Here is a 27,466-nt window from a genome sequence, read left to right on the forward strand (position 1 = left end):
GTACATGCCTGCAAAATGTTTCTATCCTGACAAAGATAAAAATAATTCCAAATCTACTTGAAAAGTTACTTTATCTTTTAAAGGGATAACAGCATTCATAAAATTGTTTTCTTATATGCAATGGCTAGAAGGGAGCGTTAAGTGCGCCTAGAGGACACTCATGAGGCCATCCACTGTGGAAAATGAAAGAAACCCTACCATCTACCAAACCCTACCAAAGTTTGGATACATCTTCTCATTAGTCATTGGTGGAATAGGGCTATTCACTGTATAGAACTGTGTACCAGCCCCTACCTTTGTACAACCCAAGTTATGGTCTCAAACACATCAAGAAGGTGAGCAGTTCAACAAATTAACTCTTGACGAGGCCACAGTTGTTCACTGAAAAACATTCCAGGTGACGACCACATGAAGCTGATTGAGAGAACGCAGAGAGTGTGTAAAGCTGTCATCAAAGCAAAAGGTAACTACTTAGAAGAATTTAAGGTATAAAACATATTTTGGTTCGTTAACACTTTTTGTTTACTACATAATTCCTTATGTGTTCCTTCGTAGTTTTAATGTCTTCCATATTCATTTACAATGTAGAAAATAATAAAAAACAAAGAAAAACCATTGAATGAGGAGATGTCCTGGTACCATACATTTACAATATGTGGACAATGGCCTAAAACAAAGGAAACCCTCCCTGAGAGGGCGTGTCCAAACATTTGACTGGTACTGTACAGGGGTTAACCAGATGTGTAATATAACATTATTCAATGGAGTTCCCTACGAAATGATTGGAATGAGTTTGGATTAGTTTGTTGTCCAAAACAAATTTTTCAGCATCTGTTTGGGTTGTTGCTGCGAGCAAACTTCCTATTTCTAGTCCACTGCAACTGGCTTGTCATATGGTGCGTATCTATATTGTCTAGAGTAGTCCAGAGTCTAGAGTAAACCTCTGAAGTTATATGGTATGTTTCATTCTGTTATTTTTTATTATTATTATTTTTTAATGAGGCATTATACAGCCAATCTGAATAATGATTTTCTATTATTAAAGCAATCTAAACTTGACAAAACAGGCAGTTTATTTCCAGGCAAAGTGAGGTTGCAAAATGGGCATTTAAAAATGACGTATATAAACCACACACAAACACTGCAAGTGGACCTTGGGGACACATTATCAAAAAGAAAAATTCAGTAAATGGGCCTTTTTAATGTTCTGTGCAATGGGCTTGTCTTCCAGAAATGCACAGTAGCTGCAGTAGAGCCAGAGGCATGTGTGGTGTGGAGAGCAGAAGAGCAGCAAGTCACACTGCCTCCTCATTTCAGCCTGCCAGCAATGACGCCTTGATGATGGAAGATGGGAGACTGCACTTCTCCCCCAGTGTGGGCACTGTGATTCAGCTGCTCATAAAGAAACAGTCCTTGAGCAGGCACCTATTGTGATGGTTCAGCAATAAGCAAGCATGAACTACCATACGCCCACACACCCACACCTACATTCTGCACAGTTTCTCCTCACTCTACACTCCGGTTTATATGCTCATAGCAAAAATCTAATCTCTGGTCTCATACAGAGCCATATTTTTTCCCCTTTTGTTGCATAAACTGATTAAACTGAATTGTAGGTTGCACTGCATGACTCAGCTTTTTGAGCGTGTTCTCTTATACGCTGTAAGGACCAAGGGTCAGAGGTTCTGACCCCACAGAGTCTGCACTGACCTCTGAAGCTCTCTTATCCCTTGTGGCTCATTCTGGACATAGAAAGTGAGTGGGAAGCTCTGCCTCTACAGCAATTAAATAACAACAACAACAACGAACACCACAGAGAGGGAAAGCAATGAGATAGAGACAAGACGTTCCGTTTCTTCAGGGAAGTGATTAGAACTGGCTATTTGTTCCTTCTACAAGGTTGGGAACTTAGACTGGATGATGTCAATTATTGCTGCTGAAAACTGCAAAACAAACAAACAAAAAACAAATGGTCACAATTATACAGCGTTACTTCATTTTCATAGGGAAAAACTGAGAACATTGGAACTGAGAATTGCTTGATAATAAGTTATCTCAGCTCAACTTGTCAAATTCAAAGCAATTATGAACACTTAAATAAGCTTATTCTGGCCAGGGGGGAGGTTATTTCTGTCTCCCTTCTGAGATGTGAGTTTTTTTGTACAGGCTGTACACAGGAGTGAAATACATGTCAAAGGAAGATACAACTCCCACCCTTCATCCTTCCATAAACAATACCAGGGAATTTTAGAAACATGTACTTATGTGTGCTATGTATTCATATATTTTATGCATATTATATGGGTAAAATTTTAATATCAGCATTTCTATATAAGGATTTTAACACACATATACGCATTGAAAAATGTATTTATACAGCAATATGTAAATATATATGAATGTTTTTATTCCATTTCGTTTTATATAATAGTATTCAATGTTTCAGTAAAACAATACATCCATCCATCCATCCATCCATTATCTGTAAGCGCTTATCCAGTTCAGGGTCACGGTGAGTCCAGAGCCTACCTGGAATCATTGGGCGCAAGGCAGGAATACACCCTGGAGGGGGCGCCAGCCCTCACAGGGCAACACACACACATTCACTCACACCTACGGACACTTTTGAGTCGCCAATCCATCTACCAACGTGTGTTTTTGGACCATGGGAGGAAACCGGAGCACCCGGAGGAAACCCACGCGAACACACTAACTCCTTACAGACTGTCACCCGGAGCGGGAATCGAACCCACAATCAACAAACAATATATATATATATATATATATATATATATATATATATATATATACACACACACACACACACACAGGATGTATTGTGGGCGGCATGGTGGCACAGCAGGTAGTATATATATATATATATATATATATATATATATATATATATATATATATATATATATATATATATACACACACACGCCCCCAGGGACACTCGAGTCACCAATCCACGCACCAATGTGTGCTTTTGGACCGTGGGAGGAAACATGAGCACCCGGAGGAAACCCACAAAGACACAGGGAGAACACACCTCCTCACAGACAGTCAACCGGAGCAGGACTTGAACCCATAACCTCCAGGTCCCTGGAGCTGTGTGACTGCAACACTACCTGCTGCACCACCGTGCTCCCAACCAAAGATAAAATACGTTATAAATAGAAAAATATGTGAATTAATTTTAAGTTTAATTAAGGTATTTATTTAATAAAATGTGGTTTGCTCTTTTTGTGATTACTAATAAATCATTGCTATCAGCCTAGTGTAGCTGGACTACCATCAAACACAAACCTTTTAAAGCAGTAATTTCATTTTATAATGTTTAATTGTGATCCTGCATCCTGATTAAAACTCACTATTGTCACTCAAGCAACCCATCCTTTCTCTTCATGCTTCACAAGTTACTCCAATAAGATTAAATCTCACTTTGTATGCAAAACTCATAATTCCCCTGAACCTCCACCCCTGCTCTAAAATCCCCCATAAAGTTTTGCTTTGAGGTGGTTATTTAACACTTGTGAATGTGTCAAAACTCCTAGTTGTAGCCTTTAAATACAGTTTTCTTAAGTCCGTATTTAAGAGAAATCTTTCACATTTATGTTCTAATTATACACAAAACCAACACTACACGTACAGTAACAGAGAAGCAGGACTCACTGTGTGTGTCTGGACTGGCATGTAGCTGCAGGTATTGCATGTCTTTGCTGTGCAGCTGTGTGTTAAGCTTGTGTAGAGAGCTGTCTCGCTGCCTCAGCGCTGCCTCCAGACTGTGGATCCTCTCTACGTGCTTTTCCACCAGAGACGTCTGTAGTTCAAGTTCAGAGAGTGACCACAAACAGACATATTTAAAGGGATATTTAGTGAATTACCAAGACAAAGGAATAGACGGAGAGATAGGAGATTGTTTTTGCACTTTGTGAGAATGCGTGATGATTGCGTGCCAACAGCACAAACAGAAGAATGTGTAAACTCAACAGCTGAGGGCTAGATGAGTGTGTGAGTGTAGCAAGAGGCACAGATGCTCTGACACTTGCATCATGCAATTTACAAAAGCCAGTCTTTTTTGCCACAGCCATTTGCAAGGCATGAATAATACTGACAGTGGAATTCTACAAGATAAATTAAGGAGCTTCAGGTTTCTGAAGCAGCAGTAGGTTAGTCCGAAGGCCTGGCCATATGAGAGCAAAATCATTTGGCATCTCTTGGCCCTGTACCCAATTAGTAGGTATGGATAGTCCAAATTAATCAAATGGACACCTGGCTAGATTAAGGCCCAGAACAGATGCCCAGGGCTACTTGTAACTCCTGCCTGTGGTTTCTGGAGCCAAACTTAGCTCCAAGCTGTCAGAGTAAAAGCCAGATTCCTGTATGAAAGTTTTAGCAAGTTTCAGAGCTCACACTCACCATCTTGTCCAGGTCTCTTTGGAGATTGGTCTTTTCCATGTGGATCTTCTCATAAGCCTGAATGACATCTTCCAGCTGTTCCTCACGCTCCTTGCTTTTCTGCAGCTGAATGGCACAAAAACACAAACACGCTATGATAAAAATAAACTATGGGTCAGAAAGAATGTGTAGCTGTAAGAACTAAGCCTTGTTTCTTTACACATTGGATTTTGAATTTAGAGAAAAAGCAGCTTCATGGAATGAAGGTTTGAAGTCCTTATACATTTCAAATAAAACTAAACACTAAAGACATTCATTATTATTATTATTATTATTATTTTGTTAAATATAAATGTACAATTTTTCCAGAAAGCTAGAAAATAACTTTAATAATAATTTTTGACACAGAAAAATGAAAGGTAGTCTCATAGTACTGTAATTCCAAAAGCAGAATCATTTTAAAATGAGAAGAGAACTTTTATATATGCTGTCTGTTTTAACCTGTAATTTTCCTAAGTGCAATATGTAACTATATGATGAACAATAAATAAATAAATAAATAAAAATTTGAAATGTAATTAGCCCCTGTTGTTGCCTGAACTTTGCTTCAGTACAGACACATAAGCATCCACAGCGATTATCCCATTGTAAAACTCTCAGTACTGATCTGCTGCCCTTCCGGATAATGGTGTTTTTTATCTGGCTCTGCTAAATCACATAAAGACAATTTATGTAAAGTGCACCACCACATGAAGAGCAGAAAACATGAGATTAAAGGAAGCATGACAGAAGAAAGGAGGAAAAAAGAGCTGGTTAAAACAGACATTAAGGAGGCAGGCTTTATATGTATAAGCTGAGGGGTGGGTTAGAGAAAGTGAGAGATAGAGGGACAGAAAGTGAGAAATGAGGGGTGATGCCATGCCGTAATGAACATAAGAGAAAGTGAGTTGGGAGACTTGGAGCATGAGAAAAGTAGATGACATAGAAAGATGGAGAAAGAGAAAGAGCACTGGATCAAACTGGAACAGAGGAGGCAATAGGTGGCTATGGAAACACACTGCTGCCTTCATTAATTAATGACAGGCTTCAGAAGATGTGGAGTTTAGGTGCAGCAATAGAGGAGGCCTGTGATCATCTCATTACATTACAGATACATTGTGCACGCATACATACACACACACACGCACATACAAGAGGGAAAGCTTCAATTTTCTAACAGCTAGCCCAAAGCATGCAAATGTGATTACAGCAGAAAGTATGCTCCACAATTCCTACATCCGTTAATGACAAATGGATAAACAATGATGCTGAATGGTGAGTTGAGCTGAATTTGACTTGTGTTATGTTGTGTAATCCACTCCTCTCACCTCGTGAGTAAGAATGTTGATCCTTTGTTGTAGGTTGCCATTCTCTGATTGGAGCAAGGCTGTATCTTTGGGCTCGAATGAGCAGTATGAGTTCCGGTCTTCGCCAAAGTCACTGATCATGGGAAACTGAGCACATACAAAAACATACACACAATGTTTGGTCACTGCTTCAGGACACTCTTCTTAAAATAATTGTTTGAAAGAAATATGTAACACTAGTTATCTTTCCCAAATTGATTAGCATAGACAAAACTACATTTACAAAAAAATAAAAAAAAATAAAAAATAGAGGGAGAAAGTTCATGAACGAACTTTGATTTTAGCTTGCTAACATTTTGCAACATTAGCTTATATACTGCTTAATAGCTATGAGGTTTATGTTGTAGAACAATAAGTTAATTTACTCTTAAAATACTGGCAGCTTCTAAAAACTGCCAATATATTTTGACCACCACCTTAATAAAAATTCCACATTATAAATACTATTTTATTTAGAGTTTCACATTAAATAAATGGCCACTTCAATTGAACCATAAAACCTTACAAAGACTGCCAATATAATTTGAGAGCCACCTTAAGAGAAATTCCACTTTAAATAAGACTTTTAATTAAACTTCCACATTAAATAAATGAACTCTTCAAATTAAAGACACTTAAAAACATTGCCTCCTTAAAAAACAACTACAGGGGTTGGACAATGAAACTGAAACACCTGGTTTTAGACCACAATAATTTATTAGTATGGTGTAGGGCCTCCTTTTGCGACCAATACAGCGTCAATTCGTCTTGGGAATGACATATACAAGTCCTACACAGTGGTCAGAGGGATTTTAAACCATTCTTCTTGCAGGATAGTGGCCAGGTCACTACATGATGCTGGTGGAGGAAAATGTTTCCTGACTCGCTCCTCCAAAACACCCCAAAGTGGCTCAATAATATTTAGATCTGGTGACTGTGCAGGCCGTGGGAAATGTTCAACTTCACTTTCATGTTCATCAAACCAATCTTTCACCAGTCTTGCTGTGTGTATTGGTGCATTGTCATCCTGATACATGGCACTGCCTTCAGGATACAATGTTTGAACCACATGGTCCTCCAGAATGGTTCAATAGTAGCACAAGTATTAGGCCAAGGGAATGCCATGATATGGCAGCCCAAACCATCACTGATCCACCCCCATGTTTCACTCTGAGCTTGCAACAGTCTGGGTGTTACGCTTCTGGGTGGGATTTCTCCACACCGCAACTCTCCCGAATGTGGGGAAAACGGTAAAGGTGGACTCATCAGAGAACAAAACATTTTTCTCATTGTTCACAGGCCAAGATTTGCACTCCTTGCACCATTAAAACCGACGTTTGGCATTGGCATGAGTGACCAAAGGTTTGGCTATAGCAGCTCGGCCCTGTATACTGACGCTGTGGAGCTCCCGATGGACAGTTCTGGTGGAAACAGGAGAGCTGAGGTGCACATTTAATTCTGCCGTGATTTGGGCAGCTGTGGTTTTATGTTTTTTGGATACAATCCACCCAAACATCCCTTTCAGACAGCTTCCTCTTGCGTCCACAGTTAATCCTGTTGGATGTGTTTCGTCCTTCTTGGTGGTATGCTGATATTACCCTGGATACTGTGGCTCTTGATACAACACAAAGACTTGCTGTCTTGGTCACAGATGCGCCAGCAAGATGTGCACCAACAATTTGTCCTCTTTTGAACTCTGGTATGTCACCCATAATGTTGTGTGCATTGCAATATTTTCAGCAAAACGGTGCTCTTACCCTGCTTATTAAACCTTCACACTCTACTCTTACCGGTGCAATGTGCAATTAATGAAGATTGGCCACCAGGCTGGTCCAAATTAGCCATGAAACCTCCCACACTAAAATGACAGGTGTTTCAGTTTCATTGTCCAACCCCTGTATATTTATACTGTCACATTCAATAAACTGCTGATGTATTTTCATGTTCCACATTAAAAATCCTGCTACATTTATTTGGTGCTTCCTTAAGTTAGTGCCTTATGTTTTATACCTGTATATTAGGCTCTAGGTTTATGAGCCTGTGTGTATGGTGTATGAGTGTCTTTGTTAGAGTTGCAGTTAAATGTGAGTGTTCTTGAAAGATCCACCTTAAAACAAGACAACCTTAATTAACAACTAAGGTTACTCACTGAGCCCAACCCATGAGTACCAAAACCACCCACTGCATCACTAGCCTTTCACAGGGGTCATCAGGTAGGCACCTCCCCATGTCAGTGTTTCACTGATTTAAGCCCATGACACCTCCAGAAGTCTCAACAGTGATGTCTGTCATCTCAGACACAACCCCATCCGAGCTAGATTTACAGTCCTACCTTACCCTTCACCATTAACAACCATAAAATCCACACAGGCCTCTCTGGTCTAAGGCCATACCTAGTCCCACTGGCACTGTTAATGCATGCTCAGTGCCACCAGATCCATATGATCTTTACGGGCTACATCACCAACCACCACAACAGCACCTCTACAGTGTATTTCTTCTCTGAACAACCACTAGACCTTTCAGCTGTTTTTGATAACACCTTCACAGCTACCCTTAGTTTCCGGCCCTTGATGCTGAACTGCACAAGCAGGGATGTGGCAGGCTTGGCTACAAATTCCCTAATACCTATCTCCACCTGTCTTACATGTGCCTGTCACCCACATTCCCTCACCTCAGCTGCCAAGTCCACATACTTCAGCTTCTTCCTTTCGAATGCATCATTTACTGCATCCTCAAAAGGAAATCTTAACTCTATGAATTAAACTATCTGTTTACTTTCAGAGTACAGCACCAAGTCTGACCTCAGTTTATTTAATGCAATGCACTCTGGGACCAGCAGTTTTTTACCTGCGTCCACCAGCAATTTCAGATCGTGTGATTCACCCCATCTACAAATATTTATAGCCTGCACACTTGAACACATTCCCTCTTACACACAAACATAAACTTTTTATTACTACAACCACTCAGCAATGAATTAAGCTCTAGGTGTTTGCTGTCCAATAAACATGCTAATACCCTAAGCACCTGATTATGTCTCCATGTATACCAACCCTGTGACAAACCTTACAAGCTGATAGAAAATGTTTCAGCGTGCCAACCCTTGTACATAATCTACAACTAAGGTCTTCACCTAACCACTGAATTCACCTACACACTAACCAAGATTTTGGTGGCATTGAAAGTACGCCGTAAGTTGCTCCCAGCAAAATCTTAATACGACCTGTTTACTTGCTTCTCTAGATTATCCCATTGAAGCCACTGGCCTTGTTTTACCTGTGACACTGCTGTTGCGCACCATGCCTCCTCTACCTGCTCGCAAATAAAACTAGTCATCATTTGCCTTCTCTCTGGTGATGTGGCCTTACCAATAGCTTTCCAAGCTTGGACTTGGCCAATCACATCCCTTAGCTCTCATGAGCCTCTGGCTACCAGCACCACCATTTGCAGATTCCATTTCTTTCTGTGTTTTTGTGACTGGTACTGCTGCTTTTACTTGTACATCCTTAGATCCTTACAAACACATCTTGTGACTCACCTTTGCACATATAAATTCCTCAAATAAACTTGAGAGTGGTAGCTCCAGTACCCGTCTCTCATGCCACACTACTTAAACAACATGGCACCTCTAGCCAGTTCATTATAGCCTTGTTCATAACCCTTTCGATTCTCTCTACTTCTGTGTTTGAAATGTAAACTATCAATGGTCAAAAATTCTACCATGAAGTGCTTTCAAATTTATAGATGTTAGAAATAGGAAAATTTCCTACCGTGTTCAAATGAGGTTTCTAGATGAAAGCATAATGGTTTTAGAAATAAATCTTTATCCAAAAAAGGCTTATTAAGAAAGAAACATGAGTTAGAGTGGATTATGAAATTACCCATTCTAGCCAACCCCATTCAAATATATGAAGGATACTGAAGGAGGGATAAAATGAGATGGATGTGTGGAATCAGTCTTTGTGTGGCCAGGTCTCACCATGTGAAATTCCATAATTGTAGCTTAAAAGTTGACAGAGTTAGAGCAGGTTGAAACTTTAGCCTATGTATTCCTATGGAAAAAAAATCCCATTTTGGAAGCTTGTATTCCAAAATTCATAAGTTGGATTGCTCCAAAAAGTACAAGCATAAATCTATGCTATATGTTCTATGAGTGTACTCAATTTCATGAATGTAGCTTGAAAACTGTGACCCGTGAAAATGTTTATATAAACACATATAGAATAAAAGCTTAAAGATAATAATAAGAAAAATTTGACAAGCCAAATTAATAATTACGTTAAAAAAAACAAAAAACAATGGAATAAACAATTATAATGGCCTGAAATATAATTTACTGTCCAGCTGAAATACATGCACTTAGAATAAAACCTCCCTTTTGTCATTTTCCATATTTAAATTATCTTCAAACCACTATCTGCCCTTTAGAATGTGTTAAAATTTCACAGTGAATGGACCAGCAAAAAAAGTTGCCATTTTGGACATGAGGTTTTAAAGAAGAGGTTTTTAGAGAAGCATTTCATAGGATGTTACATTTTATGCATTGTGAACCCCTATCTCAAGGGCATTAGACTCTTGAAACTCCCATGTTTTGTAACACTTTCTACTTTGAATTTGAGTACTTTTGCATTTCAGGGTTATTATTGCTGGGAGAGAAATGTGAAATACTTCATAGCAGGGAAGACACTGCCATACTGATTTATATGAACAACAGCAAACCCCTAAGGGGGCAGAACATATTTGATGACAAATATTTGCATTATGAGATGCTTTGCAAGAGATATTTCAGATGGATTTCATGGAAACATGAAGCATGGTTTTACATAAAGAGGTGGGAGGATTTAATATTGTGAAGTCTTATGAAATTGGCTTTTATGGACAGGGTCTGGAAAACTTTGGAAGATTCATTCAGCCACTGTGTACCATATAAGGGCAGAAGGAGTGAAACTTTTCCTATATAGAAATGTATTCTGTTAGTTTAGTTAGGTGTTCCTGCACTGGGATGAACAGGAGAGCTGACAAAGCCACAGTGAAGCTCCTCCATCACACAAAAAGTCATTCAAGCGTAGCTGAGTGTGTCAGGAGAAGTTGTGTCATAACCTGCTACACCTTATATATTTTTCAGTCCCCCACAGTGCTGAGGGAGCTTTGAAGTGGGAGCTGGGTGAATTTGTTCCTCATGTTTAGACTCTGTGCTGAGTCCCGCAGGCAATCTGTAGCCCCACACTCCCCCTCAAAGCACCTGCTGTTCCCAAGCTAGTCTTGCTAGCATGCCTGCATTGATCTGAAACAGACCTGAGTCAAAAAGCATGATATATTTTACATTTTCTGTTACACTACCATTTACAACCTCTCTTATCTCTTAAAAGGAAGCAGGCTGCTGTTGCAACCTGTATTATGTCAGTAACACACTTCACATATCAACCACCGATCAACATTATGACCAACTCACCATAGACCATAGAGGAGTATTGTGTAGTTCTATATTACACTGCTGACAGGACACTGTTTGCTAGTTATTGGTTAATTTTGGCTATTCTCAATCCAGCAGTGCCACTGGGGTTTATAAACTCCAGCAGCACTGCTGTGTCTGATTCATACCAGCACAACACAAAACCATCACATCAGTGCCACTTCAACACTGAGAATGATCTACCAGCTCATCAATACCTGCTCTGTGTTGGGCCCTAAGGGGTATTGACCACTAAAGAATAGGGTGAGAGGGGGCAAACAAAGTATGCAGATCAACAGATGGATTACACTTTGTAACTGTAGAACTATAAAGTTGTCCTGTGTGGACAGTGGAGCTGGAAGAATGGACAGTGAGTTGTGAATCAAGGAGGTGGCTATAATCTTATGTTTAATTCACGTATATAGCAAATCCTTTGTGGGCTTTCCTAATGAGTGATTTCAGCTATGTTAAGGTACACTCATTGCTAACACAGATGTTTCTCCCATAGTTTGTATAATTTTCTACTGCAGCAGCCCACATGACAATAAAGTCACCATGCCATAAGCTAAGCGTGGGCTAGAGTGGTATAAGACCCCCTTAAGCAGTTACCTGTTCTGAATGTCTGTCTTTGTGTTTGTCTTTGGGTTTTTGTGTCTTGAATAAAATCTTCAGAAATGCTGGGAAAAATTAAACTTCAAAATTAAGCTCCACTTTCACTTCTCATTGCTCAATAGCAGCTCAACACAGAGTCGCCAGTTACACACAGCCAGCCAAGCTCATCTGGTACATGATTTACAGGGATTCAAATTCTGTTGATTTTTATTCCACTAGGGGGGCAAAAAAAATTACACTGATGACAGAGATTCCTTAACATAGACACTGTAAATAGATTTCTCTCACTTTCTCTGTCAAAATTATCTGTATACCAAAATCAACAGTGGTTTATTAATACCTAAGATGGCTATTACACCTCTTATGAACATTCATGCAGTGACAATAGTGATACACTAAAATTTTTTCATTCCAATTTGTATGTTATTCAACATAAAATGTACAACAATGAAACCAGAGAGCTAAAACTATGTTAATGTAATTTATTTAACTCATGAGGACTTTTGAATGAATAAATACACTGCATTGCATTAGTTTCATTGTGCATTTTTCAGTATTTGGGATTTGCAACAACTGCTGAAGCTGTCATGAGATTCTGGGGGATTTTAGAGGCAGAGCAGATTTAAAGCCCCAGGGACGAGGTTATAGTGGATCATGACCATCCAGCAATGCTGAGGGCAGCAGTCTTACTCAGCCTAACTCCACTACAGAGAGAGAAAGATTAATGATTCAATTACGGACATGGGGAGGGAGAGGCTACATTCTATTGGGTGCACAGGGAGAGGGATATACTGGAGGGATGCCCACATATGTTATGCGCGTGTAATTAATGGCTAATGAATAATCGGTCAGTCGAAGAATTGCAGTTGCAGTGTTCTTTGAACTACTAGATTATTGGCCCCTAGTGGTTTGTGTATGCTTGTGTATATATATGCTATCTTTCCTCTATATTATGTGAATGTGTTATTATGAAATTAACAATAGAAATACTCTAAAATAACCTGGAATAGGATCACATTACAATGTTGTATATTTAAGTATAGATCCATTTTCTCCACAGCATAGAATGTTACTATTTCACAGATACAATATTTTGTTTGGTGAGTGACAATATACGTTATTTGGCCAAAGGTTTTTAGACACCTGCTCATCCAGAATGTCTTCTGACATCAAGGGTATTAAAACAGTCCTGTTGTGAGGATTTGATTGCTGTCTTGCTTTGTTCTTGTCCTGTGTTTTGCTGAGTTCCTGTCATGTGTTCATCTCTATTTCTATCATGTGCACTACATTGCTATACAGCAATGTGCTTGTATTTTGGTTCTGTGTTCTTTAGCCACTCCTGCACAAGCTTCTCTGTGACTTATATTCATCTTCCTAAGTTCACCCACGTCACTTCACACTCTCTTCACTGGCTTCCTGTAGCTACACACATCTGGTTTAAAACTCTCATGCTTGCCTACAAAGAAGAAAGAACCAGCCACTTCCTACCTCATGACAATGGTCAAGAGTCGGGCTGCACCTCAAGCCCTTCAAGCTTCAAGTACAGTACATCTTGACTCGCCATCCACCAAGACACATGGAAGACTAGCGTCAAGACTCTTCTCAGTCCTGGTGCCCAAATGGTGGAATGAACTTCCACTGGCTGTGTGAACAGTGGACTCTCTCGTGGTCTTCAAACATGGACTGAAGACCCATTTCTTTATGACCCACTTAAGTGTGCACTATATTAGACTCTACTGCACTTATCCTGCACTTAACTTCTTTCTAGGTGTGAGCACTGACTACATGCTGTGTATTGCACTTGCTATGTTTAGTTCTTCCTAGGTATCAGCACTGGCTCAAGGGGAGATTGGACTCGAACTTATTTGTAGTAGCTAGGATAAATATTATGTCTGAACACTAAGCACTTTTATGAGTTGCTCTGGATAAGAGCGTCTGATAACTGCTGAAAACATAAATATACTTACAGGTGTGCTTTGTTAGCCTGTAGATTTATAAGCCATATCCCTATACTAAACTTGTTGGTCATTATATTTCTGAGTGTGTATGTTCACTTTCATGCCATAGCATGCTTTTCTTAGCATTCTCTTTGTTTTCTACTTCTCTGTGGATCAGATATTTTAATAGGAAATGTGAATCATCAGATCTATATCTAATGCTCACATGACCAATGTATCACTGGACAGTGGTCAGTATGAGTAATTCGTCTGTGGCTACTCAGCCTCATACACAGTAAGCTCTGATGCATTTTGTTCTAACATCTTTCTATCATAACTAACAAACTTTTTCAGCAATTCATGCCTCAAATTTTTTGTGGGATATGACAACACAGGCAGCCTTCACTCCCCAGAAAAGTCAGTGAGCCTTGGGTGCCCATGACATGACACTGAGTGGATTTAATTTAGCTTTGAGTGATTTTAAGTTAGTTGCTAATCAGTGTATACTGTTAATGAAAAAAAAGCTTCAATCAGTCATCATTATATTTCCAAATTCACTGTAATATATTTTCAGTGAATGCCATTTTTGTCGAGTTCACGCTCCTGTAAAATGTAGAGAGGAAGCAGAGTTGTTTATACTCTGTAGACCTCACATGGCAGCTGGGTTATAAATAAAACTCTTTTATACAGCATGGCAGGGCCTAAGGAGTGCTCTTAAAAAGCCCTGCCTGATCCCAGATGTTATTATTAATGCCTCCCATGGAGCTTGGGCTCTCAGTATCAATACGCTCCTTCGTTTATTCAGAGGCTCAAAGTGCTCATTGATCACTGCCATTCTGCTGTGGGAATCTGGAAACGGAGGCCTATAGTTTCTCAATTCTGAGGCCTGTCTTAGTGAGAGAAAGACTCACATCCATTGAAAAAGCACATCATTTTTAAAGCATTTTTAAGCTTTACCTTTATCTCGTAGATTTTAAGCTTCCTCTTGATGTCAGTGTTCTCTCTCTCCAGGCCGGCCAGCCGGGTCTTGATATCCTGGTAGGCGCTGATGAGGGCAAAGTGGGAGGCTGAGTACATGTCCTCTGGTGAGGGAGATCCGGCCCAGCCCACTCCACAGCCATCTTCCTTCAGACCTTCGCTGCCTCCCAGCAAGCCCAGTTCCCCCCCAAACAGAGACTCCATCACTCACTTCCCTTCCTCAAGAAAGAGAAAGAATAGTGATATTTAGGTTCAGGATCGAATGTATGGCTTCAAGTTTTATATATATCTAACGTACAATGTCATTATAAGGATTTTATTCCAAATAACTTTGGAGTATTTCTATTGATCCATTCCTTATGACATTTTCACACAATGTGAAGGACAGCTGCTGGGTTCCCATGATATAGTAAACTAAAAATTGACAAAAAATTAAAATACTTGTTTTTCATTGGACAGCAATGATATTTAGTCAATGTTTTATGGGCTGTTCCTGATGGTCCTTTATGTGTTATGAATAATAATGAAAACAATAAATTATAAAATATTTTTGCATGTGGTTCATAATGCCACCTATAAAAAAATGGACAAAAATGCTGACAAATCATAGGCTTAAGAAAACTGTTAATACTGCTTTTAACTATGTAATGTCATTCATCAGTTCATTTTTGTAATCGCTTCTTCCTGATCAGGGTGAACCAGAATATTTGGGCAAAATGCAGGAACACACCCTGGACATGGCACCACTCCAACATCACACAACCACCCAGTGACCAATACACTCACACATGTGGATATTTTTTACACATTGTCCACCGTACCAACATATAGTTTTGTATTTTGAGAGGAAACTTGAGCACCCAGAGGCAATCTACACAGAGAACACACAAAACTTTTCACAGACAGTGCCCAGTGGTGGGGATTCTCTCTGACCCTCAAGCTGTGTGGCAGTGACACTATATGTTGCACCACTGTGCTGCCTTTTACGTACTTCATGTTCATGCTTCCGAATGCACACATTTTCATGTCTAACATACTTTTATAAATTTCATTTCACCAGTGCTGCTTGGTATGAGCAGCTCCTGCAATTGAAGATAGATTTCACTTGAAGATTTCAATTGAAGATTGTTTTCTGTCTCACACAAGGCTTGAGATATACTTGCTGTTAACTATGCATTTGTGTGCGCATGATGGCTGCCTGGCATATCCTGTTTCTGATTTGGTGCATCGGTGGAGCATTTCCTCAGAAATTAAACACTAGGTGAATGTAAGGTGCAGTACATGTATGAAACAGTAGGGGCAGTGTAGGTGATCAACAGCATCACAAAGGCAGAAAGTTTTGAAGATGTTTCTCTACAAGAACGCATTCCCAAACAGCAAGTATACTCCTCTCTGGCGCTTAGGAGATCTTTCACGGATTTCTTCTATTTTCAGGGTCTTCTGTGAGTGTTGATTGGTTGCTGTAGAGACCCAGTGGACTTTGTGGATTTGAGGTTAGAGCATAAAATATTCAGTAAACACAAAAGCCATGGCTTAGTTAAATTAGATGGGCCACATGTCCTCCCTGAAGTGTATGCAGCTCAAAAATGCAGTTAAGAAAAAATAAATCTTGAATTAAATAAACAGGAGGGACGTTGGCGCAACAGGTAGTGTCGCTTTCACACAACTCTAGGGTTCTGGGCTTGTGGGTTTGAGCCTCACTCTGGGTGGCTGTCTTTAAGGAGTTTCTTCTTTTTTCTCTGTGTCTGCATCAGGGCACCAGTCCATCACGCAGTCACATATTCACTCAGACCTGTGGACACATTTGACTAGCCAATTCACTTACCAATGTTTGATCATGTCCACTTTCATATGAATAACTGATACATAAAATGGTTTGAGGCATGTATGTCAAACATGTTCACAGAATTCAGCATTGTTTATTTGTATTTTGTGTCAGTGGATCATCTGCAATTTTCTACACAATAAAAATGCATAAGAATTATTGTTCATACTAATCAGCTGTGAAAGTGTCAGGCATCACAGGCCACAGAAGGCCAAAATAACCAGAAGATTTTTGGAGAGACATTTGCGCTGGTGACCATAAGTTGCTGAGTTCTGAGTGGATTTGTGAGTCTCTACACTGCTTCTATGCCCTTAAGTAAGTGTGTGAGGCTGTCAGTCAATGACAAATAGCCCCGGCCCTATTCCTAACACCTATTTACTGCCAACACAACTGCCCCAGCCCAGGGCAGGTCTCAGCTAACAAGAGATTAAAAATGATGACAAAGCGATGGCAGTAGAAGCAAGAAATTTATATATATATAAGAGATGGAGATGCATTTAACATCAGGCTATCCATCTGATGTGGTACGGAGGTGTGAGGAGATTTCACAGCACAAAATGAGTCAGTCACTCCTTGCTTACGGAGCTATTTTCATGTGCACCACACTTTCTTTATACGTACAAAAATCCTTGGCCAAGCTCCTCCATCTCTCTCTCTCTCTCTCTCTCTCTCTCTCTCTTTCTCTCTCTCTCTCTCTTTCTCTCTCTTTCTCTCTCTCTCTTGCTCTCTCTTTCAGGGGTAATCCAAAAGAACACCCACACACATATTGATACATTTGCTCAGGCATGGGTTAGCAGCATGGCCATAGAAAGGAGGGAGTGATTGCTGTTCAGATGAGCAGGAATGTGTGGAGGTGGAGGACAGAAAAGTCATTTCTGGGACATCTGAAACCTCGGCTATTAACCTGTGCATGTCCTCAAGCCTGCCTGGAGCTTCTATTTCTGAAAGGGCCAGGTGTGTGTGGTTGACGCTTGGCCTGCTTTTATTATGGTTATCACACATAAAAAGTAAAGGTGATTTGGAACAATGCTGTAGAACAAAAATTTTTTACAATGTTTTCAAAAAGTATACATGAGTTTTAAAAGTATTTACACCACATCAAAAAGGTTCTCTGCAAATCTAGGCCAGTGATGATCTATTGTTCATGTGAATGTGTTATCATTGCTGTGTTTTGTAAAATATTATATGGGGCAGCATGGTGGTGCAGCAGGTCGTGTCGCAGCCACACAGTTCTGCATTCAAGTCCCGCTCCGGTTGGCTATTTGTGAGGATCCAAGGTGTGTAGGTGGATTGGCGACTCAAAAGTGTCCATAGCTGTGAGTGTGTGTTTTATGTATATATAAGAGGTTTATAAAGAGCTAGAAGAGTAGGGAGAGGGACATCTGGAATTCTTTACTTGGATGGCTTCCCCCATGACTCGGATCTGGAGACAATGGTAGACAATGGATGGATGTATAGAGATTTATTAATAATACAGGGGAACCTCTACCTACGAACTTGATCCGTTCTGTGACCCGGTTCGTAAGTGGAAAAGGTCGTTTCTCGAGTAAATTTTCCCCATTTAAAATAATGGAAAAGCAATTAATGCGTTCCAGCCCCCACCCCGAAAGTCACCCGTTTTGAACTGATATATTATTACAAAACCCTCAAATTAGTAAAAAAAATACATGTAGCATTACTAAAAATAATAAAAAAAGAAATACAGTGGTAACAGTAATAAAAAAAGAAATAAAACAAGTTTTAAGTGGTTACATATTGCTACCTTGAAGACGTGACGACTGGCTGGAGGAGTAACACAGGCACTGGCTGTATGACGGGAGGTGGGGGGTGGGTGGAATAACGAAGAGTACGGCTTAACTTAGCACAAATTTCGATGTCTGCTATTTACACTAATGCTAAATTGCTAAAACTACAATTTGCTAATCTTAAAAGCTCACTCAAGTCTGGACGCGCTGGGAGACTCCTCAATTGGGGTCAGTGGCCATTTCCAGCCGCCGGCCTGGCGGAGGCTCGGGTTTGTTTCTAGAGTCATGGTTCGTTGGTGGAGGCAAAAAAAAAATATTCAAATGCCCAGTTTGTATCTTGGAAAGTTCGTTAGTATAGGCATTCGTTAGTAGAGGTTCCACTGTATTTGTTTGCTGAATGGGCATTAATTTCTTACATGACTTTTTGCCAGCTTTACATTATAACTTACAACTTATAACAATCTATTGTTTCCGTGCTTCAAGACTGATGTCCAAATTATGTCTATTCTGTTCTGCTGTGCTGTATAGTGCCTAATGAAAAAGAAAAAAAAAACACTTAATTGTCAATGATCAATTATAAACTGCTGTAAGCTGAATATGATCTCAAAAGAATTAAAAACAGGCTGTTAATATTGAATTACCCTTGCACATATGTTTAGATAGCATATTACATAAAAGCCTTTATTAAAAAAAAATGGAGGAATATTCACTTTTCTATGACAGGTGTATGGTCTTCCCACTACCCACATACAGAGAGTGAATCAGAAAGCTTCATCTATCTCTCCACTGTGGTGGTATCTGAGAGCAACCACACAGGCGTAGGTACAGTGATTAAAATACAGAACTGATATCTTGTCACAGCTCAAAAATGCTGGCAGGATGTGAGGACAGATAGTTGGACAGGAGGCCATCCTTCATACGTCCAATGCCTGGCAACATTTTTTGACAGGCCCCCCTCTCCCCACCCCCCTCTCCACTCATTTATTCTGCTCTCAAGCCCTCTGCACACCCATTAGGAATTCCACCACCTCTTCTCCAGCTTCATTAGAGCAATGACCCCAGGAAATGATCTGTTACCTGTAGGGCTAGAATGGCAGATATGATCATGCACTCACACACAGAAATAAATACACACAAGCTAGAAAAAAAAGTGTTTACACCCTTTATTTGAGTCCTGTCAGGAAATCCAACTAAAGTTAATAAACATGCACTGCGAAATCTTCAGTTGTTGTGTTCACTCTGTTAAAGGTATGGCTCAACAAAAAATCTAAATGTTTTCCAATGTACAATTTGTAGACAGTCAGTAATTAAGAGTTTTAAGTTGTTCCCTGTTTTGTTTTTCATTTAGTACTTCCCCATGTGTTTCTGTCAATGTGCTTTTGCTTTGGTTTTGCCAATTGCTCCTCTCTGCTCCTCCTTTATGCTAACCATATACAAGAGAGCTTTTAAAAGACTAAAGTGCGACACCCTCTCACATCTAAAGACAACCATTTTTTAGTCGCAAACTATGATTTTGCAAAGACTGAGAATCTTGCAGTGTTACTAATTGCAAGACTGCAACTAGATTCCCCTGTCTCTGAAAACCTGTCACTGCGGTGGTGCCCTCAAGGGTATTCAGTACTTTTAGATAGGGAACATAATTATACCATATTCTGTATTAATTGTAGATTTTATAAAATATGTGTTCATTCAATGCCCCATTTCATCTCCAGAGGTTATAATATATTGTTTTATTCTGTACAGTACTATAATGAAAGCTTAAAGATATTCATCTCTCCTCCTGGAGAAGAGGATGTAATGGGCTTTTAGGGAACACAACTACAATTTAAAACCACTGTTGCAACTTTAAAGATTACAACTGTTTGTATCTTTAGTGACAATAATGTACATGTGCAGTAACATTTTTTTCTGACAGTGTAGAGTTTGGATCTCTGCGCAGAGTGACGAACTGGACCACTTCACCCACCACACCACTGCCACTGCTGCTTCATCATCAATTTTATTAGTGACCACCACTTCCACATTCTCATGGCCAACTTGTCAAATATAGCTGGTTGCTAAGTACGGAGTCAAAAAAGGATCAAAAGGATTTATAAATTATTTCTATATTTTACAAATATTTTTTCCACATTTGTGAATGTAAATAATTATTGTTATTGTTGTTGTTTTAAATTTGAGCGTTACAATACATCTGTGGATTTGAATTTATGTAGTTCCTTAAACTCAAATTCTGTTACATCTGTGAGTATTGCTTTACAAGCTCAAGATCTTTTTGACCTTTTTTGGCTCTATAGGTCAGGAGCCTCCACTTCAGGAATTGAGTCGGTGGAGCCACGTTATATTTGGAAGTGCCAAACAATGACTTGCACATTTGGCAAACTGTACCTTACTTAAATAATTTGTCATGCATTAACATAATTAAGTCCAAATATAGGCAGTTTTTGTACATTAAATACAGTACTTTGCCATGTTATTTACAATGTCCACGTCACTATTTGCACGATTAAGGACTAAAGACGTGATAATATTGAACGCAGTTGATTTTAGCAGAACCGAGAGAAAGGCACAGTTCTCCTGACCATCACACACCAAAGGATCAAGATTACAGGAGCCTGCTGCAACTCCAGCAAGACTCACATGATTTATTCCAATTTTGAAAATGTAAGTAATTTGGTGTAAGGCTGGCAACACCCTGCTCTGGTAATTTGTTGCACCTGGGAATGGTTATTAGCAATGGCTACCTATTGGTGTTACTTGTTCCGTGCTTTGTTTAAATGAACTCTTTTATTTACCTTGTACTTTGTATGTAATGGTTGTTCTTGTTATTATTGTGTGGCCTTGTATCTCAGTCTAGGGTTTTAATTTCTCTTTATTTCTCATTTTCTTCTAGTTGTTTGTCCTTGTAATTGTTGTCATGAACCATCTCGATTGTACAAAATGGCTTTCTTGGATGCTCCACTCTTGCAGCAGGTTTGTGTCCTATAACCTGTCCTGACAAATCTGTATGATCTTATTGAATATTTGGATGTGTGCACTAGACTAAATAAACAAAATTTGGACTGCTGATGGGTTACATTTGTGGTAAGCAGGCAAAAGTGCATTTGAATATTTGTTGAATCATTCCTTTGACAGAATGGCTACAGCACTGCAGATTAAAATTCAGTCGTGTCCAACAGGACTTGAATTAACACTTACAGTGTTTTTTTTCACACTGGGGATTTTGCAGTGTGACCACAGCATTAGACTTCTCTTGTGGGAAACTAAAATTGATCCCATTTTAAATGGACAGATAATGAAATTATATTTATAAGACAGTCCAATATCTATTTTTCTCTGATGGAAGCTTTACAGTACTGAAGCAAATTATTGTATTGAATGGCATTAGACTAATTGTCCATGTTTCACACCTTGCCATAGTAAGATATTTTGTTTTAATATAATTCAAATAAATCATGTCTAAGATGCTGCAAAATAGTGGCCTGGCTATATGAGTGATTCTGTTAATTCTGTTGAAGTACGCCTAAACATGGATGTTCCCATATGGGAGACCTACTCCCATATGCTTTGAAGCCTACAAAGCAGTTTGACTCTCTTAATTTGCACTTAATAAAAAAGTGCATAAATTAATTATCACTTTTATAAATAAATTTGCTACTTTTAGTTGGTAAATATGACAGGTTAAATATATACTGTATGGTATTATCTTGCAGAATTTTCTTGTCGACAGCAACATTTCACCAGTGTCATCCAATTTTCCGCAGAAAATTTGCCAATACAATAACAAGACTGCACTACTAATCTGGGAGACTGAAGGTAAACACATACACTCTTCAAATGTGTAGGAAGTGTTTTAAAGTGTAAAACATGTGATAGTCAGCCATTAAAAGATGCTGCTGGGCTTGCAGTGCCACAATAAATAGCTCGTATATCTGTATTCAGTGTATCAGGATTAATTGAAAATTCAGTGTTTGAAAGGAGACATGCCCATTAACATAAGAAGAATTAAATATGTGCTTTTGTCAAATAGAATCAGTGCTGCTAGTGTGATTCATAATTTAAACATTTCTTAAATGTTTTAGCTGTTTTGGGCACTGCACACTGGACTGTACGAGCAGTTGTCTGATAAGATTAATGAACAAAATACATAGATAACTATACTAATTACCAATTCCCCATTGTTCATAACAAAGGCATTAATAACACATAAACAAAGCACACAGCCTTCTCCGTAGATAATAATGTGCAATAGAATGGATTCAATTGAAGAACACAGTGACTTCTGCCACCCTCGCATAGGCCTGTTTATGTGTTCCCTACTAGATCTGCCTCAGTCAACTGTAAGTGCTCTTATTGTGAAAAGGAATTGCTTCATTACAACCATCCACAGAATCCAGTGGCTGAATTGTATATTTATTAGTAATCCTGAGGGTTTCTGGCTGCAATCATATTTTTCCCCTTTGCAAATTGGACAGCTTTTGAATATGATGCTCTGTATTTCTTTTGTGAAAGGTTCACTCAGTGAGAAACAAGTATTTAATATATATTAGTATCAATGGTATCTTTAGTTAATAGTGTCACACAGATTCTGGAGATATAAAGAGGAATAATGGTAATGCAGAAATATTTTTATTCATTTTTCCCTAATTTGTAAACAAACGCTTCCGTTCTATGATGCATGAACCAATAGAAATAGTCTAAATGTATGCAGTAAACAATAGATAATACTTTATATAGACAGTACTAGAGAAATAAAGTATAATTGCTCACAGGTTGTTATAATTACATGGACAACACACTTAACCACAAAAATGTAGGAAAAAAGTTACATTTAAAAATAAATATTTTATAAAGTCTGGTTTCATAACATATTATTTACATCTGTATATAAGCTACTTTGAATGTAATTTATAATGCATTATCAATACCTTATCAATAATATTTTATTTCATTGTGTTTTCTTTTCCCTTTTCCACAAAAGAGAGTATTTTGGAGATGCAAGGTTTGTCCTGACAGCAACATTGTGCCCTTTGAGAGTAAAATATTTGTTTTTTTGGTGTTTTTTTTAACACAAAGGATGCTAAACAATCTCCTAACCTTACCAACATCCATAAAGCTAGGTACGCTGTAATCTGAATTTAAATGAGCAAGCATCTGTCCAAGGCTATTCTCTTCCACCAGGGCTATATCTTTAAACAAGCACACAGAGGGAATGCATTAATAATGATCTCTAGATGCAGACACACTCTAGTATCTTTCACTGTAATCTCTTTAATGTGTCCAAAGCACAACTGTTTCGTTCCATCAGCTTGGATCCTTACAGCTGCTCCCGTCCACAACAGTGTTCAGGGCTCAGTTACAAGCCTGTCTGTGTGTGTGGGACGTGAACTCACCATCATTGAAATTCAACTGCTTGCTTTAAGACAGACATGATCACAAATGCATGCCTACTCATAAATGCACAAAAACACACACACACACACACACACACACACACACACACAAAGATATTTTAAACAATTTTAACATACTATACTGTACTACATTACATTCCATGATCAGAAAAAAATCTAACAGATATAAAAGCATTTATATAAAATCTGCCAGTATTTAAGTCTGATATTTACTTCTGTGCACTCTACCACCCCTTCAGTCTTAAAATCCAACACTTAAAATGATGTCCTCCCCACAAAAGCTGTTCCCAAATGTGTTGGTGACATGTTCTTTTTCAAAGAACTACCAACGAAATTCACAGTCTACTTCCCACACACACCTCAGCTGTCTTACATTCATTTCTCATGTGAAGCTAAAAAGCACTGATGGAGATGATTAAAATGCTGAGGTGTTTTGATGTAAGATGTAACTCAAGTGTAAATCAAATTAGATTCCATAAATTGAATTTATAAAATAATTAAAAGATATACCACACTCTGGCCTCCTAATACCTGTGTAAGAGCTGTTAGACAAGTAGCACTGTCACCGTCAGACAAACAGTGCTTAAAACTTCAAAGGAAGTGTAGCTGAAGAAGCTGTTGCTTAGAAAAGGCAACAGATTACCACAAGTACATTTGCATTAGAACAGTGAAACAGGTTAGAACAGGTTATCTGTGTGGAGTAAATCCTTATGGACTGATAACTCTACCTCTATAAATAATATCACAATACATAATATTTCATTTAGTATAAGTATGAAATAGTAAATGCAACCAATTTTTTAAGACAGAACTTGGGGGAATGTATCTGTGCAGATTTCTTCATAAAAGAAAAAAATGAATGAAAGCTGTAATCAAGGGAACTGATATGCACTAAACACTGGAATATAATATTAAAGGCTAAGCACCAGCTATATGAAAGTGTCAAACAAATAAATACAGTGGAATTGAGTTCCTAACTTGTGTTTATTGATAGTCAGAAAACATGTTATTTCTTACTAATTCAAGGAATAAGGATTAAAAGACCGTTTGTCCACAAAACACACACACTCACACAGCTCCTAAGGCAAGGATGAATGCTAACTGTAGGTTTTAACAGTTGTTTTCAAATAGTCAGAGCTGCACCTGTTCCCTCAGTGGGGCATGTACACAAGTGATAACAGACGCTGTGCTGACCATTAGCAGGGCTGCAGGCAAGGTGTGACATCACAATAAAGTGACCACTATTGTGCCACAGGTAAGTACATTCAATCACACACACACACACACACACACAAACACACAGTCATTTGAACAGCTTATCCAGGTCAATTAGATTGTGACTTCTAGACACCCAGAGCACTATAGACTCGATCTGACCTTAGCCTTTGGACAAGGAATTATATGGCCAAATGTTTGTGAACTGCTCAACCAGAATTTCCCCTGAAATCAAGTGTATTCCTATAGAGCTTGTCCCCCTTGGCTGCAGTATAAGCCTCTACACTTCTGGTAAAATTTGATGTCAGTGATGGAGGAAGCTCCATCTCTCTAGAGAAAGCTGTTCCATTGCTCCACAGCCGAAGGGCATAATTCCCCTCTTTCAAACAAATGAAATTAATTATAAAAACCTTCACCTCTTATTTAGGAATATGTAATTTTACCAGTGTATTTTATATATGTGTACATTCTCTCTCTCACTCTCTCTCTCATGTATATATATATATATATATATATATATATATATATATATATATATATATATATATATATATATATATATATATATATATATATATATATATATACAGAGAGAGAGAGAGAGAGAATTTATTATACTGCACACATTACAAACACACACACACACACACACACACACACCTGTACATGTTCTACTGCAGTTTGCATATAATGTTAACATTATGTAGTTGATTCATTCACATTGATTTCTTTATGTATTGACATTTTGTACTGCCAGGCGAATCCTATAGCACCAAAAGCCTTCAATACCTACAAGACGAAATTAAAATATTTTTACATTTTATGTATTTTTGTAGTGAACTTGATGTATTATTGTAGGTGGTATTTATCTGTTTCTCTTAGAGGTTGAAGTGTGCTGTTACGTAATTGGTTCTCTCTTGCACCACCTAATGTTCTGAAGTGCCACCGCGGGTGGTATCTTATTTCTTTAGTGGTTATAGCTATTGTTATTACATGTAACAGTAATTTAAGTAGTATATCTCTTGCTCCTCCTTTGTGCTCAGGGTTATCACAGTGTGAAACTAGCGTCAGATTTACTTTTGCATTGTAAATTCCTATCAGCGCCGTCTGATGTTTGTGGTCCGCCACTGCAAATTAAATTTGCCTTCCGCACCCTCTGGTGTTTAAAACACGCTATTGCAATTTTGATATTCCCGTCAGCGCCGCCTGATGTTTGAAGTGTGGTTTGCAATTTAAAGTCAACTTCAGCATTCTCTAGTGCTTGAAACTCGCCACTGCCATTTACAATTCACTTTAGTGCCCTCTGGTGGGGGACCCTATTACAGCTTAAATTACTCTGGTATCCCTCATATTTTAAATTGTTAGTGCAAGCTGACTTCTTCACTCCAGCATTAGTACATCTGAGTAACTGTGCTATTATCTTAAGTTACATAAAGCTACCATACAGTTTTATATAACAACAAAAAATTTGGCCTAGACCAAATACTACTCTCTGTAACCAGGTAAATTCCAAAAGTATCAGTAAGGTTAATACTGGTTGAGTCGAACTACATTACAACACAGTTAAATCACTGTTAAACATGGCAAATAAAGCTCAGCCATTGGGTTTCAGGGAAGATATTTTGTCAGATGAAGTGTTTGCAGTACTGACAAGCCTCACCAGTGATGTTACGTCAATTTGCAGCTGCTGCTCAAGAAGCTTCGTAAGCCAGTCGCGAATACATGGCCAAATGACCATTTGACTGATATACTTAAGGGTAAACCTTTAGTCGAGGCACTAAGCCAAACAGCCAGCCTAGTGGTCCTATAGCTTACAGCCAATGAACAAGAGCTAGAGGTGTCACGGTGACACCAGGCAGAGGCTGAAGAGGAATTATGCGAGATTAAGCAAAAATGGAAGCTAAAATCTTACTCTATTTATCTCCTAGTATTCTTCCAGCTGCCACAAGGGTAGGACAGGATCTGCAGGAAAACAAAGATGACCAAGTGTCCTTGAACCTTGAACCTATAACCTACAAAGCTGCTGCAGCAGCCACTCTGCTATCAACCCCCACATCTCATGTAAGCCGTCCTCACATAAACCTTGCTAAAACCAGTGCATTCTAAGTTAATTCCTGGGCTCCACTGCCCCCCCCCCACTCCCAGTGTCCCACCTACAGGGACCTGGATAAAATTGCACATAACATAACCCCTTTTGAGCCCTCGCCAGATGGCCCAATGATATGTTCTCACACCTTAAATATATTGATTTCTATCTACAATGTTTTCACAGGCCTCAGTAGATGATAAAATTTATATAATTAAACTGACCTTCAGTCCAGATGTCAGTAACTTTATTGAACACCAGCCAGAATATGTGAAAGTGCGATATGAAGTGCTAAAGCACTGTCACACAGACAGGACTGTCTGCTGCTTTAAGTATCAAACAACAACATCAGGAATCACCACAACAATATTATAGCAGACTCAGGCAATCATTCCAGACCATGAAATGACTCGGGA

The 27,466-nt window shown here is 38.8% G+C and overlaps 1 protein-coding gene across 1 annotated transcript in view; it reads right to left on the bottom strand.

Moving 5' to 3' along the window:
- Positions 1 to 27,466, bottom strand: part of tbkbp1 (TBK1 binding protein 1) — a 75,272-nt gene that overhangs the window by 18,771 nt on the left and 29,035 nt on the right. The window contains exons 2-5 of the mRNA XM_066666682.1: positions 14,748 to 14,987; positions 5,769 to 5,894; positions 4,423 to 4,527; positions 3,676 to 3,823 (exon numbers count right to left, since the gene is read on the bottom strand). Of these exons, the coding sequence (XP_066522779.1) occupies positions 3,676 to 3,823; positions 4,423 to 4,527; positions 5,769 to 5,894; positions 14,748 to 14,972 (604 nt within the window). The 5' untranslated portion in view covers positions 14,973 to 14,987. The remainder of the gene's footprint in view (positions 1 to 3,675; positions 3,824 to 4,422; positions 4,528 to 5,768; positions 5,895 to 14,747; positions 14,988 to 27,466) is intronic.

This window comes from Hoplias malabaricus, chromosome 3 (assembly GCF_029633855.1).
Source record: "Hoplias malabaricus isolate fHopMal1 chromosome 3, fHopMal1.hap1, whole genome shotgun sequence".
Lineage (NCBI taxonomy): Eukaryota > Metazoa > Chordata > Actinopteri > Characiformes > Erythrinidae > Hoplias > Hoplias malabaricus.